This window comes from Pagrus major, chromosome 4 (assembly GCF_040436345.1).
Source record: "Pagrus major chromosome 4, Pma_NU_1.0".
Classification (NCBI taxonomy): Eukaryota; Metazoa; Chordata; class Actinopteri; order Spariformes; family Sparidae; genus Pagrus; species Pagrus major.
In genome coordinates, this window is record NC_133218.1 from 13,716,615 (window position 1) to 13,734,448 (window position 17,834).

Consider the following 17,834-nt stretch of genomic DNA (forward strand, 5'->3'; position numbering starts at 1 on the left):
AATGGCTTCTTATTTATCTAGTTGCTTCGATTCTACTCCTGCAGGGGGGTATTCATTGCGCTCCCTGGAGTGACTTAGCATGCTGCTTGTCAAATCCAGGGAGCTTATGGAGCGGAGCCTTCAGCACCAAGCCTAACTGTATACCATTTGTTGCAATAAATGGTTTTAATCAATGAAGAGAGTGTTCCTGAATGAAATAGTAAAAAGTAAATTGCAACAGCATTTCTGTGTCAAATCATTTTAATTTTACTTTAAATTCTCAGAAAACCATGCAGAGTTGTTTGCTCTCTTGAGTAAACTTGCATAAATCTGTGGCATATTTTTTTGCCCCTGCCCCTGAGAGTCTGTGCACGCCAGTGCCCTGTTTGTCAGTCTCTCAATGGAGATCGAAGGGGTTGTGACCCTTGTGATTTACAATCAACGTGGCAGATTTCCCAGGCTCTTTCCTTTTAAACTTTATGTAGGAAACCTCAATTCTTCCCTCCAGGGCATTTAACAGTTGTTTAAATAATTGTTCTCTTCCTCATTTCTCTGTCTGTCTTTCACTCACTGAGGAGGACAAGGCACAACAGTACAGCAGACCACACGCTGAACAGTGCCAGAAACATGTCATGATAATTTAAAGGGGAGAAAGTGTGAAAAATCATCATAAATCGGGAGAAATATGGGAGAAATGTGACTGCAGGAGGACAACGGAAGAGAGCGATGAAGAGCGGGAGTCAAAAATTGGGAGGGTTGACAAGTATGTGTGGACCCTATTTTCACATGTTTTTGCAGCAGTCTCGCTTGATACTGGAACAATTTTAAAAAATTGTTGTCCTCGTTAGTCACTTAGACCCAAGAACATGGGAAAATCTGGTACAGGTTGAATAATACGAAAGTAACCCTTGTAGCATATATAATACAGGTAAAATACAATATAGGTCAAATAAATATACACAAAACAAAGTATTGCAACTGTTAAGCTTTTACAGGTGTAACCTAATGGTTAGGTAACCAAGCAACATTTTAGTAGGTCAGACTTACATTGGCATTCATAGTGAGAGCAGCATCCGTCATCATCCTTCACTTCAATAGCATGGTAGTTGTTTGCGCACACTACAGGCTTCTGATTTGGACATTGTGGCTGGTTGTAGGTCACTTTACCATTCTCACATGTTCCTACACTACAGTTACTCTCCCTCCAGCTTTCACCATCCTGAGGGGTGGGGGTTGGATTGTCATAGATTACCATATTAAAATCAATTAACAATTGAGTGAAGAAAGAAAAGTTAATTATGTATGCAACAAATTTAAAGAAGTACCTTTCTTGGAGGATGTACATTGACACAGTCTATTGGTGGTATAGGACACTTGTGATGTATGGGCACTACTGTACAGTTCTCATTGCAGTACCCTATGTAACAGTAGCCATCATGGTCCGTCTCATTGTAGACTATTGAGCCTGAAAATGAGGCACAGGAAGATTGTTGAGAATAAGTTTGTCACATTTCCTACACCATATGTGATATCATATATTTCAGTTTACAGTATATACAGTATTTTACATCATTGATAAGTCTTGCTGAGTTAACAGAGTTAGTTGAGTTGTCTATAAAGTTTCGCCATCCTCTCTCTACAAGACCATTATGAAAATGCTGATGCTTGGTAACTTGGCTTGTAAATGACCAGCTGTGATGATATATAACAGTAACATATTGGACTGTGTCTTTGAGCGAATTAGCTGATCAATTTGTGGGGGCAATCAAATTTTAACTGCCAAATTTAACTTTGACAATCCAATTCGTGCCTTCGACTTGTAGCAAACCGTCCTGACAGTAATGACCTTTGTAGGAACAAATAGCCTTTTGTGTTCCACATATGGCTAACCTGGGGTGTGTTTGTAAACTTTCTAATTATTTGACAGTTTTTGTTTCCTGTCCTGAATTTATTACACCAATGTCTCCAGGCTTGGTCAGAGAATAAAAAATAAAACCAACTAAACTACCTAGACGTTTCCTTAAACTATGAAATTATGTGTATGATTTGTTTTGTCCGATGAGGCACTATGCGCACAGGAATAGTATTACCTGTGGCCTGTGCAGCCATGACATCATGCCCAGGAACTAATGTCAGTAAATACAACTAAAATAACCATAGAGATATGTATAACTACTGCGGACGGGTACAGGCTTATTTTAGTGATGCTGCAAATTCCTTGGTACTGATTTAGCAGTCAAGGTTACTGTGTAAGAGAAAAATACAATTTAAAAGGGATATTCACAATGTTGTCTGCCAAAGAAGAAACTGAGTTTCAGAGAAAAAGAGGACTTCATTAATCAGAACTTACCACGGGGGAACTCTGTACCATTATGAAAGCAATGGCAAACAACAATAGGTCCAGTAGAGGGTTGAGAGGTCCCCCCTGTAACAACACTTGGTGTAGTGGTAGGTGAGTGAGTTTTATGTGTTGTTTTTGTTGTAGTAGAAGATACTGTGGTTATAACTGTTGAAGGTTCTGTGCTGGGAAATGTAGGAGGAGGGGAAGGTGTTGGACAACCACAGCATTCGAATTTGATCTCATAATCAAAACATTCTGGCTGAAGCCCTTGTTGACTGTTGTTGCATATGAGACCCACATCTGTATTGCAAGTCACAGCTTGTCCCACCTGTGACATGGAAAGACCTGGGTAAAGAACAGCTCTGCACTGGACTTCTACTGGAGTTGAGCAAACATGATAACCAGCAGAGATTATCTTATGGATAGATTCATCTTCTCCACCATCATGGCCTGGTGTGGGCTTCCCCAGATTGATCCATTCTGTCCAACCACATGTCATGGGATGTCCCCCAGGGCAAAGTGCAGTTGTTGGTGGCTGAGTTGTTGTTTCAGTTGTGGTAGAAATTGTAGTGGTTGTGGGTAGCCGAGTTGTAGTTGTTGTTTCAGTTGTGGTAGAAGGTGTTGTGGTTGTGGGTGGCTGAGTTGTAGTTGTTGTTTCAGTTGTGGTAGAAAGTGCAGTGGTTGTGGTTGGCTGAGTTGTTGGTGTTGTTTCAGTTGTGGTAGACGGTGTAGTGGTTGTAGGTGGCTGGGTTGTTGGTGTTGTGGTAGAAGGTGTAGTGGTTGTGCTAGTAGTTGTTGGAGTAGGGGAAGTTGTTGGACACCCACAGCATTCGAATTTGATCTCATAATCAAAGCATTCTTGTTGGAGCCCTTGTCGACTGTTGTTGCATATGAGACCCACATCTTTATTGCAAATCACAGATTGTCCCACCTGTGACATGGAAAGACCTGGGTAAAGAACAGCTCTACACTGGACTTCTACTGGAGCTGAGCAAACATGATAACCAGCAGAGATTATCTTATGGATGGATTCATCTTCTCCACCATCAGGGCCTGGTGTGGGCTTCCCCAGATTGATCCATTCTGTCCAACCACATGTCATGGGATGTCCAGCAGGACAAGGTGAAGTTGTAGGTGGCTGAGTTGTAGTTGCTGTTTCAGTTGTGGTAGAAGGTGTTGTGGGTGGCTGAGTTGTAGTTGTTGTTTCAGTTGTAGTAGATGGTGTAGTGGTTGTAGGTGGCTGAGTTGTAGTAGTTGTTTCAGTTGTGGTAGAAGGTGTTGTGGGTGGCTGAGTTGTAGTTGTTGTTTCAGTTGTGGTAGAAGGTGTTGTGGTTGTGGGTGGCTGAGTTGTAGTTGTTGTTTCAGTTGTGGTAGAAGGTGTAGTGGTTGTAGTTGGCTGAGTTGTTGGTGTTGTTTCAGTTGTGGTAGACGGTGTAGTGGTTGTAGGTGGCTGAGTTGTAGTAGTTGTTTCAGTTGTGGTAGACGGTGTAGTGGTTGTGGTTGGCTGAGTTGTTGGTGTTGTGGTAGAAGGTGTAGTGGTTGTGCTAGTAGTTGTTGGAGTAGGAGAAGTTGTTGGACACCCACAGCATTCGAATTTGATCTCATAATCAAAGCATTCTTGTTGGAGCCCTTGTCGACTGTTGTTGCATATGAGACCCACATCTTTATTGCAAATCACAGATTGTCCCACCTGTGACATGGAAAGACCTGGGTAAAGAACAGCTCTACACTGGACTTCTACTGGAGCTGAGCAAACATGATAACCAGCAGAGATTATCTTATGGATGGATTCATCTTCTCCACCATCAGGGCCTGGTGTGGGCTTCCCCAGATTGATCCATTCTGTCCAACCACATGTCATGGGATGTCCACCAGGACAAAGTGAAGTTGTAGGTGGCTGAGTTGTAGTTGCTGTTTCAGTTGTGGTAGAAGGTGTTGTGGGTGGCTGAGTTGTAGTTGTTGTTTCAGTTGTAGTAGATGGTGTAGTGGTTGTAGGTGGCTGAGTTGTAGTAGTTGTTTCAGTTGTGGTAGAAGGTGTTGTGGGTGGCTGAGTTGTAGTTGTTGTTTCAGTTGTGGTAGAAGGTGTTGTGGTTGTGGGTGGCTGAGTTGTAGTTGCTGTTTCAGTTGTGGTAGAAGGTGTAGTGGTTGTGGTTGGCTGAGTTGTTGGTGTTGTGGTAGAAGGTGTAGTGGTTGTGCTAGTAGTTGTTGGAGTAGCAGAAGTTGTTGGACACCCACAGCATTCGAATTTGATCTCATAATCAAAGCATTCTTGTTGGAGCCCTTGTCGACTGTTGTTGCATATGAGACCCACATCTTTATTGCAAATCACAGATTGTCCCACCTGTGACATGGAAAGACCTGGGTAAAGAACAGCTCTACACTGGACTTCTACTGGAGCTGAGCAAACATGATAACCAGCAGAGATTATCTTATGGATGGATTCATCTTCCCCACCATCAGGGCCTGGTGTGGGCTTCCCCAGATTGATCCATTCTGTCCAACCACATGTCATGGGATGTCCACCAGGACAAGGTGAAGTTGTAGGTGGCTGAGTTGTAGTTGCTGTTTCAGTTGTGGTAGAAGGTGTTGTGGGTGGCTGAGTTGTAGTTGTTGTTTCAGTTGTAGTAGATGGTGTAGTGGTTGTAGGTGGCTGAGTTGTAGTAGTTGTTTCAGTTGTGGTAGAAGGTGTTGTGGGTGGCTGAGTTGTAGTTGTTGTTTCAGTTGTGGTAGAAGGTGTTGTGGTTGTGGGTGGCTGAGTTGTAGTTGTTGTTTCAGTTGTGGTAGAAGGTGTAGTGGTTGTGGTTGGCTGAGTTGTTGGTGTTGTTTCAGTTGTGGTAGACGGTGTAGTGGTTGTAGGTGGCTGAGTTGTAGTAGTTGTTTCAGTTGTGGTAGAAGGTGTAGTGGTTGTGGTTGGCTGAGTTGTTGGTGTTGTGGTAGAAGGTGTAGTGGTTGTGCTAGTAGTTGTTGGAGTAGCAGAAGTTGTTGGACACCCACAGCATTCGAATTTGATCTCATAATCAAAGCATTCTTGTTGGAGCCCTTGTCGACTGTTGTTGCATATGAGACCCACATCTTTATTGCAAATCACAGATTGTCCCACCTGTGACATGGAAAGACCTGGGTAAAGAACAGCTCTACACTGGACTTCTACTGGAGCTGAGCAAACATGATAACCAGCAGAGATTATCTTATGGATGGATTCATCTTCTCCACCATCAGGGCCTGGTGTGGGCTTCCCCAGATTGATCCATTCTGTCCAACCACATGTCATGGGATGTCCACCAGGACAAGGTGAAGTTGTAGGTGGCTGAGTTGTAGTTGCTGTTTCAGTTGTGGTAGAAGGTGTTGTGGGTGGCTGAGTTGTAGTTGTTGTTTCAGTTGTAGTAGATGGTGTAGTGGTTGTAGGTGGCTGAGTTGTAGTAGTTGTTTCAGTTGTGGTAGAAGGTGTTGTGGGTGGCTGAGTTGTAGTTGTTGTTTCAGTTGTGGTAGAAGGTGTTGTGGTTGTGGGTGGCTGAGTTGTAGTTGTTGTTTCAGTTGTGGTAGAAGGTGTAGTGGTTGTGGTTGGCTGAGTTGTTGGTGTTGTTTCAGTTGTGGTAGACGGTGTAGTGGTTGTAGGTGGCTGAGTTGTAGTAGTTGTTTCAGTTGTGGTAGACGGTGTAGTGGTTGTGGTTGGCTGAGTTGTTGGTGTTGTGGTAGAAGGTGTAGTGGTTGTGCTAGTAGTTGTTGGAGTAGCAGAAGTTGTTGGACACCCACAGCATTCGAATTTGATCTCATAATCAAAGCATTCTTGTTGGAGCCCTTGTCGACTGTTGTTGCATATGAGACCCACATCTTTATTGCAAATCACAGATTGTCCCACCTGTGACATGGAAAGACCTGGGTAAAGAACAGCTCTACACTGGACTTCTACTGGAGCTGAGCAAACATGATAACCAGCAGAGATTATCTTATGGATGGATTCATCTTCTCCACCATCAGGGCCTGGTGTGGGCTTCCCCAGATTGATCCATTCTGTCCAACCACATGTCATGGGATGTCCACCAGGACAAGGTGAAGTTGTAGGTGGCTGAGTTGTAGTTGCTGTTTCAGTTGTGGTAGAAGGTGTTGTGGGTGGCTGAGTTGTAGTTGTTGTTTCAGTTGTGGTAGAAGGTGTTGTGGGTGGCTGAGTTGTAGTTGTTGTTTCAGTTGTGGTAGAAGGTGTTGTGGTTGTGGGTGGCTGAGTTGTAGTTGTTGTTTCAGTTGTGGTAGAAGGTGTAGTGGTTGTGGTTGGCTGAGTTGTTGGTGTTGTTTCAGTTGTGGTAGACGGTGTAGTGGTTGTAGGTGGCTGAGTTGTAGTAGTTGTTTCAGTTGTGGTAGACGGTGTAGTGGTTGTGGTTGGCTGAGTTGTTGGTGTTGTGGTAGAAGGTGTAGTGGTTGTGCTAGTAGTTGTTGGAGTAGCAGAAGTTGTTGGACACCCACAGCATTCGAATTTGATCTCATAATCAAAGCATTCTTGTTGGAGCCCTTGTCGACTGTTGTTGCATATGAGACCCACATCTTTATTGCAAATCACAGATTGTCCCACCTGTGACATGGAAAGACCTGGGTAAAGAACAGCTCTACACTGGACTTCTACTGGAGCTGAGCAAACATGATAACCAGCAGAGATTATCTTATGGATGGATTCATCTTCTCCACCATCAGGGCCTGGTGTGGGCTTCCCCAGATTGATCCATTCTGTCCAACCACATGTCATGGGATGTCCACCAGGACAAGGTGAAGTTGTAGGTGGCTGAGTTGTGGTAGAAGGTGTTGTTGGTAGCCGAGTTGTAGTTGTTGTTTCAGTTGTGGTAGAAGGTGTTGTGGTTGTGGGTGGCTGAGTTGTAGTTGTTGTTTCAGTTGTGGTAGAAGGTGTAGTGGTTGTGGTTGGCTGAGTTGTTGGTGTTGTTTCAGTTGTGGTAGACGGTGTAGTGGTTGTAGGTGGCTGGGTTGTAGTAGTTGTTTCAGTTGTGGTAGACGGTGTAGTGGTTGTGGTTGGCTGAGTTGTTGGTGTTGTGGTAGAAGGTGTAGTGGTTGTGCTAGTAGTTGTTGGAGTTGGAGAAGTTGTTGGACACCCACAGCATTCGAATTTGATCTCATAATCAAAGCATTCTTGTTGGAGCCCTTGTCGACTGTTGTTGCATATGAGACCCACATCTTTATTGCAAATCACAGATTGTCCCACCTGTGACATGGAAAGACCTGGGTAAAGAACAGCTCTACACTGGACTTCTACTGGAGCTGAGCAAACATGATAACCAGCAGAGATTATCTTATGGATGGATTCATCTTCTCCACCATCAGGGCCTGGTGTGGGCTTCCCCAGATTGATCCATTCTGTCCAACCACATGTCATGGGATGTCCACCAGGACAAGGTGAAGTTGTAGGTGGCTGAGTTGTAGTTGCTGTTTCAGTTGTGGTAGAAGGTGTTGTGGGTGGCTGAGTTGTAGTTGTTGTTTCAGTTGTAGTAGATGGTGTAGTGGTTGTAGGTGGCTGAGTTGTAGTAGTTGTTTCAGTTGTGGTAGAAGGTGTTGTGGGTGGCTGAGTTGTAGTTGTTGTTTCAGTTGTGGTAGAAGGTGTTGTGGTTGTGGGTGGCTGAGTTGTAGTTGTTGTTTCAGTTGTGGTAGAAGGTGTAGTGGTTGTGGTAGAAGGTGTAGTGGTTGTGGTTGGCTGAGTTGTTGGTGTTGTTTCAGTTGTGGTAGACGGTGTAGTGGTTGTAGGTGGCTGAGTTGTAGTTGTTGTTTCAGTTGTGGTAGACGGTGTAGTGGTTGTGGTTGGCTGAGTTGTTGGTGTTGTGGTAGAAGGTGTAGTGGTTGTGCTAGTAGTTGTTGGAGTAGCAGAAGTTGTTGGACACCCACAGCATTCGAATTTGATCTCATAATCAAAGCATTCTTGTTGGAGCCCTTGTCGACTGTTGTTGCATATGAGACCCACATCTTTATTGCAAATCACAGATTGTCCCACCTGTGACATGGAAAGACCTGGGTAAAGAACAGCTCTACACTGGACTTCTACTGGAGCTGAGCAAACATGATAACCAGCAGAGATTATCTTATGGATGGATTCATCTTCCCCACCATCAGGGCCTGGTGTGGGCTTCCCCAGATTGATCCATTCTGTCCAACCACATGTCATGGGATGTCCACCAGGACAAGGTGAAGTTGTAGGTGGCTGAGTTGTAGTTGCTGTTTCAGTTGTGGTAGAAGGTGTTGTGGGTGGCTGAGTTGTAGTTGTTGTTTCAGTTGTGGTAGAAGGTGTTGTGGTTGTGGGTGGCTGAGTTGTAGTTGTTGTTTCAGTTGTGGTAGAAGGTGTAGTGGTTGTGGTTGGCTGAGTTGTTGGTGTTGTTTCAGTTGTGGTAGACGGTGTAGTGGTTGTAGGTGGCTGAGTTGTAGTAGTTGTTTCAGTTGTGGTAGACGGTGTAGTGGTTGTGGTTGGCTGAGTTGTTGGTGTTGTGGTAGAAGGTGTAGTGGTTGTGCTAGTAGTTGTTGGAGTAGCAGAAGTTGTTGGACACCCACAGCATTCGAATTTGATCTCATAATCAAAGCATTCTTGTTTGAGCCCTTGTCGACTGTTGTTGCATATGAGACCCACATCTTTATTGCAAATCACAGATTGTCCCACCTGTGACATGGAAAGACCTGGGTAAAGAACAGCTCTACACTGGACTTCTACTGGAGCTGAGCAAACATGATAACCAGCAGAGATTATCTTATGGATGGATTCATCTTCCCCACCATCAGGGCCTGGTGTGGGCTTCCCCAGATTGATCCATTCTGTCCAACCACATGTCATGGGATGTCCACCAGGACAAGGTGAAGTTGTAGGTGGCTGAGTTGTAGTTGCTGTTTCAGTTGTGGTAGAAGGTGTTGTGGGTGGCTGAGTTGTAGTTGTTGTTTCAGTTGTAGTAGATGGTGTAGTGGTTGTAGGTGGCTGAGTTGTAGTAGTTGTTTCAGTTGTGGTAGAAGGTGTTGTGGGTGGCTGAGTTGTAGTTGTTGTTTCAGTTGTGGTAGAAGGTGTTGCGGTTGTGGGTGGCTGAGTTGTAGTTGTTGTTTCAGTTGTGGTAGAAGGTGTAGTGGTTGTGGTTGGCTGAGTTGTTGGTGTTGTTTCAGTTGTGGTAGACGGTGTAGTGGTTGTAGGTGGCTGAGTTGTAGTAGTTGTTTCAGTTGTGGTAGACGGTGTAGTGGTTGTGGTTGGCTGAGTTGTTGGTGTTGTGGTAGAAGGTGTAGTGGTTGTGCTAGTAGTTGTTGGAGTAGGAGAAGTTGTTGGACACCCACAGCATTCGAATTTGATCTCATAATCAAAGCATTCTTGTTGGAGCCCTTGTCGACTGTTGTTGCATATGAGACCCACATCTTTATTGCAAATCACAGATTGTCCCACCTGTGACATGGAAAGACCTGGGTAAAGAACAGCTCTACACTGGACTTCTACTGGAGCTGAGCAAACATGATAACCAGCAGAGATTATCTTATGGATGGATTCATCTTCTCCACCATCAGGGCCTGGTGTGGGCTTCCCCAGATTGATCCATTCTGTCCAACCACATGTCATGGGATGTCCACCAGGACAAGGTGAAGTTGTAGGTGGCTGAGTTGTAGTTGCTGTTTCAGTTGTGGTAGAAGGTGTTGTGGGTGGCTGAGTTGTAGTTGTTGTTTCAGTTGTAGTAGATGGTGTAGTGGTTGTAGGTGGCTGAGTTGTAGTAGTTGTTTCAGTTGTGGTAGAAGGTGTTGTGGGTGGCTGAGTTGTAGTTGTTGTTTCAGTTGTGGTAGAAGGTGTTGTGGTTGTGGGTGGCTGAGTTGTAGTTGTTGTTTCAGTTGTGGTAGAAGGTGTAGTGGTTGTGGTTGGCTGAGTTGTTGGTGTTGTTTCAGTTGTGGTAGACGGTGTAGTGGTTGTAGGTGGCTGAGTTGTAGTAGCTGTTTCAGTTGTGGTAGACGGTGTAGTGGTTGTGGTTGGCTGAGTTGTTGGTGTTGTGGTAGAAGGTGTAGTGGTTGTGCTAGTAGTTGTTGGAGTAGCAGAAGTTGTTGGACACCCACAGCATTCGAATTTGATCTCATAATCAAAGCATTCTTGTTGGAGCCCTTGTCGACTGTTGTTGCATATGAGACCCACATCTTTATTGCAAATCACAGATTGTCCCACCTGTGACATGGAAAGACCTGGGTAAAGAACAGCTCTACACTGGACTTCTACTGGAGCTGAGCAAACATGATAACCAGCAGAGATTATCTTATGGATGGATTCATCTTCCCCACCATCAGGGCCTGGTGTGGGCTTCCCCAGATTGATCCATTCTGTCCAACCACATGTCATGGGATGTCCACCAGGACAAGGTGAAGTTGTAGGTGGCTGAGTTGTAGTTGCTGTTTCAGTTGTGGTAGAAGGTGTTGTGGGTGGCTGAGTTGTAGTTGTTGTTTCAGTTGTGGTAGAAGGTGTTGTGGTTGTGGGTGGCTGAGTTGTAGTTGTTGTTTCAGTTGTGGTAGAAGGTGTAGTGGTTGTGGTTGGCTGAGTTGTTGGTGTTGTTTCAGTTGTGGTAGACGGTGTAGTGGTTGTAGGTGGCTGAGTTGTAGTAGTTGTTTCAGTTGTGGTAGACGGTGTAGTGGTTGTGGTTGGCTGAGTTGTTGGTGTTGTGGTAGAAGGTGTAGTGGTTGTGCTAGTAGTTGTTGGAGTAGCAGAAGTTGTTGGACACCCACAGCATTCGAATTTGATCTCATAATCAAAGCATTCTTGTTTGAGCCCTTGTCGACTGTTGTTGCATATGAGACCCACATCTTTATTGCAAATCACAGATTGTCCCACCTGTGACATGGAAAGACCTGGGTAAAGAACAGCTCTACACTGGACTTCTACTGGAGCTGAGCAAACATGATAACCAGCAGAGATTATCTTATGGATGGATTCATCTTCCCCACCATCAGGGCCTGGTGTGGGCTTCCCCAGATTGATCCATTCTGTCCAACCACATGTCATGGGATGTCCACCAGGACAAGGTGAAGTTGTAGGTGGCTGAGTTGTAGTTGCTGTTTCAGTTGTGGTAGAAGGTGTTGTGGGTGGCTGAGTTGTAGTTGTTGTTTCAGTTGTAGTAGATGGTGTAGTGGTTGTAGGTGGCTGAGTTGTAGTAGTTGTTTCAGTTGTGGTAGAAGGTGTTGTGGGTGGCTGAGTTGTAGTTGTTGTTTCAGTTGTGGTAGAAGGTGTTGCGGTTGTGGGTGGCTGAGTTGTAGTTGTTGTTTCAGTTGTGATAGAAGGTGTAGTGGTTGTGGTTGGCTGAGTTGTTGGTGTTGTTTCAGTTGTGGTAGACGGTGTAGTGGTTGTAGGTGGCTGAGTTGTAGTAGTTGTTTCAGTTGTGGTAGACGGTGTAGTGGTTGTGGTTGGCTGAGTTGTTGGTGTTGTGGTAGAAGGTGTAGTGGTTGTGCTAGTAGTTGTTGGAGTAGGAGAAGTTGTTGGACACCCACAGCATTCGAATTTGATCTCATAATCAAAGCATTCTTGTTGGAGCCCTTGTCGACTGTTGTTGCATATGAGACCCACATCTTTATTGCAAATCACAGATTGTCCCACCTGTGACATGGAAAGACCTGGGTAAAGAACAGCTCTACACTGGACTTCTACTGGAGCTGAGCAAACATGATAACCAGCAGAGATTATCTTATGGATGGATTCATCTTCTCCACCATCAGGGCCTGGTGTGGGCTTCCCCAGATTGATCCATTCTGTCCAACCACATGTCATGGGATGTCCACCAGGACAAGGTGAAGTTGTAGGTGGCTGAGTTGTAGTTGCTGTTTCAGTTGTGGTAGAAGGTGTTGTGGGTGGCTGAGTTGTAGTTGTTGTTTCAGTTGTAGTAGATGGTGTAGTGGTTGTAGGTGGCTGAGTTGTAGTAGTTGTTTCAGTTGTGGTAGAAGGTGTTGTGGGTGGCTGAGTTGTAGTTGTTGTTTCAGTTGTGGTAGAAGGTGTTGTGGTTGTGGGTGGCTGAGTTGTAGTTGTTGTTTCAGTTGTGGTAGAAGGTGTAGTGGTTGTGGTTGGCTGAGTTGTTGGTGTTGTTTCAGTTGTGGTAGACGGTGTAGTGGTTGTAGGTGGCTGAGTTGTAGTAGCTGTTTCAGTTGTGGTAGACGGTGTAGTGGTTGTGGTTGGCTGAGTTGTTGGTGTTGTGGTAGAAGGTGTAGTGGTTGTGCTAGTAGTTGTTGGAGTAGGAGAAGTTGTTGGACACCCACAGCATTCGAATTTGATCTCATAATCAAAGCATTCTTGTTGGAGCCCTTGTCGACTGTTGTTGCATATGAGACCCACATCTTTATTGCAAATCACAGATTGTCCCACCTGTGACATGGAAAGACCTGGGTAAAGAACAGCTCTACACTGGACTTCTACTGGAGCTGAGCAAACATGATAACCAGCAGAGATTATCTCATGGATGGATTCATCTTCCCCACCATCAGGGCCTGGTGTGGGCTTCCCCAGATTGATCCATTCTGTCCAACCACATGTCATGGGATGTCCACCAGGACAAGGTGAAGTTGTAGGTGGCTGAGTTGTAGTTGCTGTTTCAGTTGTGGTAGAAGGTGTTGTGGGTGGCTGAGTTGTAGTTGTTGTTTCAGTTGTAGTAGATGGTGTAGTGGTTGTAGGTGGCTGAGTTGTAGTAGTTGTTTCAGTTGTGGTAGAAGGTGTTGTGGGTGGCTGAGTTGTAGTTGTTGTTTCAGTTGTGGTAGAAGGTGTTGTGGTTGTGGGTGGCTGAGTTGTAGTTGTTGTTTCAGTTGTGGTAGAAGGTGTAGTGGTTGTGGTTGGCTGAGTTGTTGGTGTTGTGGTAGAAGGTGTAGTGGTTGTGCTAGTAGTTGTTGGAGTAGCAGAAGTTGTTGGACACCCACAGCATTCGAATTTGATCTCATAATCAAAGCATTCTTGTTGGAGCCCTTGTCGACTGTTGTTGCATATGAGACCCACATCTTTATTGCAAATCACAGATTGTCCCACCTGTGACATGGAAAGACCTGGGTAAAGAACAGCTCTACACTGGACTTCTACTGGAGCTGAGCAAACATGATAACCAGCAGAGATTATCTCATGGATGGATTCATCTTCCCCACCATCAGGGCCTGGTGTGGGCTTCCCCAGATTGATCCATTCTGTCCAACCACATGTCATGGGATGTCCACCAGGACAAGGTGAAGTTGTAAGTGGCTGAGTTGTAGTTGCTGTTTCAGTTGTGGTAGAAGGTGTTGTGGGTGGCTGAGTTGTAGTTGTTGTTTCAGTTGTAGTAGATGGTGTAGTGGTTGTAGGTGGCTGAGTTGTAGTAGTTGTTTCAGTTGTGGTAGAAGGTGTTGTGGGTGGCTGAGTTGTAGTTGTTGTTTCAGTTGTGGTAGAAGGTGTTGTGGTTGTGGGTGGCTGAGTTGTAGTTGTTGTTTCAGTTGTGGTAGAAGGTGTAGTGGTTGTGGTTGGCTGAGTTGTTGGTGTTGTGGTAGAAGGTGTAGTGGTTGTGCTAGTAGTTGTTGGAGTAGCAGAAGTTGTTGGACACCCACAGCATTCGAATTTGATCTCATAATCAAAGCATTCTTGTTGGAGCCCTTGTCGACTGTTGTTGCATATGAGACCCACATCTTTATTGCAAATCACAGATTGTCCCACCTGTGACATGGAAAGACCTGGGTAAAGAACAGCTCTACACTGGACTTCTACTGGAGCTGAGCAAACATGATAACCAGCAGAGATTATCTTATGGATGGATTCATCTTCTCCACCATCAGGGCCTGGTGTGGGCTTCCCCAGATTGATCCATTCTGTCCAACCACATGTCATGGGATGTCCACCAGGACAAGGTGAAGTTGTAGGTGGCTGAGTTGTAGTTGCTGTTTCAGTTGTGGTAGAAGGTGTTGTTGGTAGCCGAGTTGTAGTTGTTGTTTCAGTTGTGGTAGAAGGTGTTGTGGTTGTGGGTGGCTGAGTTGTAGTTGTTGTTTCAGTTGTGGTAGAAGGTGCAGTGGTTGTGGTTGGCTGAGTTGTTGGTGTTGTTTCAGTTGTGGTAGACGGTGTAGTGGTTGTAGGTGGCTGGGTTGTAGTAGTTGTTTCAGTTGTGGTAGACGGTGTAGTGGTTGTGGTTGGCTGAGTTGTTGGTGTTGTGGTAGAAGGTGTAGTGGTTGTGCTAGTAGTTGTTGGAGTAGCAGAAGTTGTTGGACACCCACAGCATTCGAATTTGATCTCATAATCAAAGCATTCTTGTTGGAGCCCTTGTCGACTGTTGTTGCATATGAGACCCACATCTTTATTGCAAATCACAGATTGTCCCACCTGTGACATGGAAAGACCTGGGTAAAGAACAGCTCTACACTGGACTTCTACTGGAGCTGAGCAAACATGATAACCAGCAGAGATTATCTTATGGATGGATTCATCTTCTCCACCATCAGGGCCTGGTGTGGGCTTCCCCAGATTGATCCATTCTGTCCAACCACATGTCATGGGATGTCCACCAGGACAAGGTGAAGTTGTAGGTGGCTGAGTTGTAGTTGCTGTTTCAGTTGTGGTAGAAGGTGTTGTGGGTGGCTGAGTTGTAGTTGTTGTTTCAGTTGTAGTAGATGGTGTAGTGGTTGTAGGTGGCTGAGTTGTAGTAGTTGTTTCAGTTGTGGTAGAAGGTGTTGTGGTTGTGGGTGGCTGAGTTGTAGTTGTTGTTTCAGTTGTGGTAGAAGGTGTAGTGGTTGTGGTTGGCTGAGTTGTTGGTGTTGTTTCAGTTGTGGTAGAAGGTGTAGTGGTTGTGATTGGCTGAGTTGTTTCAGTTGTGGTAGAAGGTGTAGTGTTTGTAGGCGGCTGTGTTGTAGTTGTTGTTTCAGTTGTGGTAGACGGTGTTGTTGTTCTGGTTGTGACAGTATGTGTTGTAGGTTTTGGTGTTGTGCTGCATTGCACTGTCTTGCAACACTTAACTTTTATTTCGTAATCCAGACATATGGGAGGATTTTGTAAATTGTTCTCACACAGGAGTCCTTGCTTATTACATGTTACTGTTTGTCCTAATTGATTTAGGGGAACCCCTGGGTAATGCACAGCCTGACACTTAACTTCCTCTGGATTCTCACATATCTTATACCCTTTCTGGATGGTGTGTTTGATAGTTTCATTGTCCCCACCTCCAGGACCATATTGAGGGTAGTCTGAACTAATCCACTGTGACCAGAAGCATAACGTTTCTTCACAAGGCATTGTTGTGGTTATTACTGGGGGCTTTGTTGTTGAGCCTGTAGGTGTTGTAGAGGGAGTTGGCTTTGTTGTTGTAGTTGAAGGTATTGAAGTTGTTGTTTCAGTTGTGGTAGAAGGTGTTGTGGTTGTGGGTGGCTGATTTGTAGTTGTTGTTTCATTTGGCTGAGTTGTTGGTGTTGTTTCAGTTGTGGTAGAAGGTGTAGTGGTTGTAGGTGGCTGAGTTGTAGTAGTTGTTTCAGTTGTGGTAGACGGTGTAGTGGTTGTAGGTGGCTGAGTTGTAGTAGTTGTTTCAGTTGTGGTAAACGGTGTAGTGGTTGTGGTTGGCTGAGTTGTTGGTGTTGTGGTAGAAGGTGTAGTGGTTGTGCTAGTAGTTGTTGGAGTAGGAGAAGTTGTTGGACACCCACAGCATTCGAATTTGATCTCATAATCAAAGCATTCTTGTTGGAGCCCTTGTCGACTGTTGTTGCATATGAGACCCACATCTTTATTGCAAATCACAGATTGTCCCACCTGTGACATGGAAAGACCTGGGTAAAGAACAGCTCTACACTGGACTTCTACTGGAGCTGAGCACACACGATAACCAGCAGAGATTATCTTATGGATGGATTCATCTTCCCCACCATCAGGGCCTGGTGTGGGCTTCCCCAGATTGATCCATTCTGTCCAACCACATGTCATGGGATGTCCACCAGGGCAAGGTGCAGTTGTAGGGGGCTGAGTTGTAGTTGCTGTTTCAGTTGTGGTAGAAGGTGTAGTGTTTGTAGGTGGTTGAGTTGTAGTTGTTGTTTCAGTTGTGGTAGACGGTGTTGTTGTTCTGGTTGTGACAGTATGTGTTGTAGGTTTTGGTGTTGTGCTGCATTGCACTGTCTTGCAACACTTAACCTTGATTTCGTAATCCAAACATATGGGAGGGTTTTGTAAATTGTTCTCACACAGGAGTCCTTGCTTATTACATGTTACTGTTTGTCCTAATTGATTTAGGGGAACCCCTGGGTAATGCACAGCCTGACACTCAACTTCCTCTGGATTCTCACAGATCTTATACCCTTTCTGGATGGTGTGTTTGATAGTTTCATTGTCCCCACCTCCAGGACCATATTGAGGGTAGTCTGAACTAATCCACTGTGACCAGAAGCATAACGTTTCTTCACAAGGCATTGTTGTGGTTATTACTGGGGGCTTTGTTGTTGAGCCTGTAGGTGTTGTAGAGGGAGTTGGCTTTGTTGTTGTAGTTGAAGGTATTGAAGTTGTTGTTTCAGTTGTGGTAGAAGGTGTAGGGGTTGTGGTTGGCTGAGTTGTAGTTGTTTCAGTTGTGGTAGAGTGTGTTGTTGTTCTGGTTGTGACAGTATTTGTTGTAGGTTTTGGTGTTGTGCTGCATTGCACTGTCTTGCAACACTTAACTTTTATTTCGTAATCCAGACATATGGGAGGATTTTGTAAATTGTTCTCACACAGGAGTCCTTGCTTATTACATGTTACTGTTTGTCCTAATTGATTTAGGGGAACCCCTGGGTAATGCACTGCCTGACACTCAACTTCCTCTGGATTCTCACAGATCTTATACCCTTTCTGGATGGTGTGTTTGATAGTTTCATTGTCCCCACCTCCAGGACCATATTGAGGGTAGTCTGAACTAATCCACTGTGACCAGGAGCATATTGTTTCTTCACAAGGCAATGTTGTGGTTATTATTGGGGGCTTTGTTGTCGAGTCTGTAGGTGTTGTAGAGGGAGTTGGCTTAGTTGTAGTAGTTGAGGGTGTTGTAGTTGTTATCGTTGTTGAAGGAGCAGGTGTTGTTGGGCATGCATTAAAGTCACAACATAGAACTCTGACTTGGTAGTTAAAGCACAAGGCCAGTGGTCCTGATTGGTCTTCATTTCTGCATGTCAGCCCCTTAGCCAGGTCACACTGCACCACTTGTCCCACATCATCAATGGTGACATTAGGAAATTTCTCAGCTCTACACTGGATCTGGCTTGGGTTGTCACATATCTTGTGGCCTGCTTCTCTAATATTTGCAAACGTTTCATTGTCTCCTCCTGGAGTTCCAAGTGTGGGGAAGCTGGTATCATACCACGGTGACCACTGACAGGCATTACATGGGACTGTGGACACATAATTCACGTATTGGTAATATGGTAAATCTCACAGTATACAGCTGAATATCTCCTTTGTTTCCAAATCAAATACCTATCCCTACCTGTGGTTGTTGTAAAAACAAAGATGGTTGTCGGACTGGTTGCAGTTGGCATATGTGTTGTCGGTGTTGGTACTGGGCATGGGTATGACCTCTTGTTAATGGTACCATTCTTCCCA

The 17,834-nt window shown here is 44.9% G+C and overlaps 4 protein-coding genes across 4 annotated transcripts; all 4 read right to left on the reverse strand.

Moving 5' to 3' along the window:
* Positions 1–2,632: 2,632 nt before the first annotated feature.
* Positions 2,633–4,670, reverse strand: LOC140994835 (uncharacterized). The gene is made up of 3 exons (XM_073464646.1): positions 4,276–4,670; positions 3,664–3,897; positions 2,633–2,648 (listed from the first exon to the last, which is right to left on the reverse strand). The coding sequence occupies exons 1-3, from the start codon at positions 4,668–4,670 to the stop codon at positions 2,633–2,635; spliced, it is 645 nt and encodes a 214-aa protein (XP_073320747.1).
* A 3,607-nt stretch (positions 4,671–8,277) lies between these two features.
* Positions 8,278–10,649, reverse strand: LOC140994247 (mucin-5B-like). Its single transcript, XM_073463816.1, has 3 exons — positions 9,360–10,649; positions 8,417–8,666; positions 8,278–8,303 (listed from the first exon to the last, which is right to left on the reverse strand). The coding sequence occupies exons 1-3, from the start codon at positions 10,647–10,649 to the stop codon at positions 8,278–8,280; spliced, it is 1,566 nt and encodes a 521-aa protein (XP_073319917.1).
* Positions 10,650–10,814: 165 nt separating this feature from the next.
* On the reverse strand, positions 10,815–12,065 carry LOC140994248 (mucin-5B-like; the record flags this gene model as incomplete). Its single annotated transcript, XM_073463817.1, has 1 exon — positions 10,815–12,065. A coding segment is annotated over exon 1 (1,251 nt), but the record flags the coding sequence as incomplete, so codon positions are not given.
* LOC140994249 (mucin-5AC-like) lies at positions 12,062–17,798 on the reverse strand. The gene is made up of 5 exons (XM_073463818.1): positions 17,719–17,798; positions 16,940–17,580; positions 14,613–16,081; positions 12,205–13,955; positions 12,062–12,101 (listed from the first exon to the last, which is right to left on the reverse strand). The coding sequence occupies exons 1-5, from the start codon at positions 17,796–17,798 to the stop codon at positions 12,062–12,064; spliced, it is 3,981 nt and encodes a 1,326-aa protein (XP_073319919.1).
* Positions 17,799–17,834: the final 36 nt, after the last annotated feature.